General features: G+C 30.8%; 1 protein-coding gene across 3 annotated transcripts in view; it reads right to left on the minus strand.

Annotated features, from left to right (window-relative positions):
- Window positions 1–242: 242 nt before the first annotated feature.
- CIP2A (cellular inhibitor of PP2A) overlaps window positions 243–2,945 on the minus strand; it is a 33,922-nt gene continuing 31,219 nt past the window's right edge. For all 3 annotated transcript variants that reach the window (XM_040484437.1, XM_040484436.1, XM_040484438.1), the window contains 2 exons: window positions 2,514–2,653; window positions 243–1,513 (listed from right to left, as the gene is read on the minus strand). In XM_040484437.1, the coding sequence (XP_040340371.1) occupies window positions 1,343–1,513; window positions 2,514–2,653 (311 nt within the window). In that variant the 3' untranslated portion in view covers window positions 243–1,342. The remainder of the gene's footprint in view (window positions 1,514–2,513; window positions 2,654–2,945) is intronic.

The raw sequence follows: 2,945 nt of genomic DNA on the forward strand, positions 1-2,945 counted from the left end.
TTTATTTTATAGAATTTTCTCTTTTATTTTGCAAAGCCTTTTATTCTTCAGTCATATTTATCCATTTAAATACTTTTTCATGTAAAATTGAAACTGCATGCAATTTCAAGAGAGAAACAGAAGTACCCCTTATAAAACAACAATCTAAAATGTGTTACTCTGTACAATGCTGTTTTTAAAATCTGCAGAACTATACAAAATGTATCCAAGTATGTAAAACTATTATAGTTTGACACTTAATGTAATTAGCAAATTATGAAAATATATTTAATTTCTAAAGATAATTTCAGGTATATTATGGTTGAAAAATAGAAGTAAATATAAGTTCACTTAAGTCACAGGAAGATATAAATAGGGAAGAAAACACTAAGCAAAATTAATGGTTATAAAAAGTAGCAATAAAAATCAACCAAAATACCGATATAAAAACTCTTCTGTTTTAAACACCACTTAGAACATTTGATTCAAATGAAGAGTACTGAAAAAATCCCTTTGTATTAAAGAAATAAATGTATAAGGATATTTAAACTATGCCTTAAAATTAAATGGCCAAATTAAAAACTATTTCAATGAAAGGCAATATATTAAATGCAACTGACATTAGAATCAACAACAAATAACAGATTTCTGAATATGTAGCAAGGGTGGAATCCAAGTTATCCTTATGTAAATCAAAAGAAATTCATAATTGATTGGAAATGATATGGGTATACCAACATAGTACATTTTAAAAAGATTAAAAATTAAGGCTATTCATAATTGTACAAACTATAGTGTTTTTTATGTGACAATGTATTCATTTAACACATCAGATATTTTCTAATTTTCATACATTATTTTTGTAACTATTCATTATATTTTTTTCAAATTTAGAACTAATACCATATATCATACTGTATTTTAAATGCAGTAACAAAATTATTTTAAATTCACTGAATTTTCTTTTGTGCTATTTAGAAAAAAATTTCCCTGGCAATAACATGCCTTCTCTTTTTATACTAGTAATTGTATTTTCAATTTATTAATCTTTAGGATTGTTAAATCAAGAAAGTTTGATTTAAAATCTAATTACAAATGAGAATAAATTAAAAATCAGAAGGAAAATGGAAAAACTTTACAAAAACAATAATGGAGGTCAAGAAAAATATTCTAATATAAGAATGAAAGATAGCTTTAAGCAATAAAAGCCAGAAACAGAAAGTAAAACTTTTAAGACCAAATAAAAATATTTATCAGATCACGTTCTTTACTAAATTAATAATTAGACAATAATCTACTACTGTTCTGGGGTCACAAATTACCTTCTCTACCACACCTCCCCAGGAAGATAAATACATAACTTCTATATGCTGAGATTCACAGTTTCTGGACTTATTTTCCCACCACTTAAACTGTGGATCATTGCGATCATATGAGAGTGTTTGTTCAACTCCTCTTGCTGAAGTTTCACCAGCGACTCCTTCTCTTCCAAACGACCTTCTAATTGGGCCTTTTGAACCTCTAGGGAGGAAGCCTAAAGAATTGGGGAAAAGGGGAAGATTTGAGGAAAACAACTTAGCATGTCTTCCCTTCACAGGTATCTTAAGATGTTCTAATTTTCATTTGTAAAACAACCATGTCAAAAGACACATTACAAATATGTACTACATTTAGTTAAATTATATGGTAAGTTTAAGATAAGGAATTATTAATAATACAGATTGGAAAAACACATTCAATGTATCTTTTTAAGTCAATATTAGCAGCTGAAATTTTGCAGAAAATATTACACATTACAATTTGGAATCACTATTAAGATAACCACATTAAAAGAGAACCAGGAAATTGGTAAATGTGGCATTAAATTTTATGCCTCTTCTGTCATTTGCGCTCTGTGGTTGTTCAAATGGCCATTCAATCCTAGTCCTCATCTTCCTGGTAGCAGAGGGGCCAGAAAGCACTATTCACAGCTACCACACATAAACAACCAGGACAAGGTGGAATGAGACTAGACCAGATTCAGAATACTGCATATGTCTACTGTTCCACTTAGCTTTGTGACTGACCTTGAGCAAGTAACTCAAGACTCACTTTAATTTGTAGGTTTAAAACACTTATTGATACTTATATATTAATATATGTGTTAGGAGGATTCAGAAAAATGTTTCAAGGGGTCCTTTGCAAATTATAAAGTTCTGAACAAATATGAACTACTCCTAAAAGAACAGAGATGCAGCCATATACAATTATACATGTGGATGTATTTGGCATCCAGAACTGGGAATCCCTTTAGGTATTCTTTGCCTACTTAAAAGGAGTTAAGTGCTGGCACAGAATATATATTTAATAAAGTTTTGGTGATTTTAGGAAATCACCTTTCACATTGTGAAGAGAGTCTTTATAATAAAACAATTGTCAATTTTGAGATTATAGTATCTTCTAAATACAATTACTAAGTAGAACTTTAATTTACCCAAATTCATCTTTTTCACAAAATCAGACTTACTATAAATGAGAACTCAACAGATTCTTACCTTAATGCTCAATTCTTTTCTTATCTGTTCTGTTCTGTTTAATTCTTTTCTAAGGATATCAATGGTTTCTTCCTTATCTTCCCTTTCTTTTTGCAAAACTTTAATCTTTTCTTCTTGTACTTTTGTTTTTTGTTGCATATCTTAAAAACAAACAAAGTCAGCTATATGCCCAGAAGTCCTATAACTGATGTTACCCTGAAAAAGTTTATTAGGCAGTAGGTAATTAGGGCAAAAAAATGACAACTAGGAAGATGAGGAAATATCTTGCTGGAAATAAAAGTTTTACAGTATTTGATTAATAAAAAACACCACCTCGGGGCGCCTGGGTGGCGCAGTCGGTTAAGCGTCCGACTTCAGCCAGGTCACGATCTCGCGGTCCGTGAGTTCGAGCCCCGCGTCGGGCTCTGGGCTGATGGCTCAGAGCCTGGAGCC

Source organism: Herpailurus yagouaroundi, unplaced genomic scaffold (genome assembly GCF_014898765.1).
Source record: "Herpailurus yagouaroundi ecotype Mexico unplaced genomic scaffold, PumYag 162, whole genome shotgun sequence".
Lineage (NCBI taxonomy): Eukaryota > Metazoa > Chordata > Mammalia > Carnivora > Felidae > Herpailurus > Herpailurus yagouaroundi.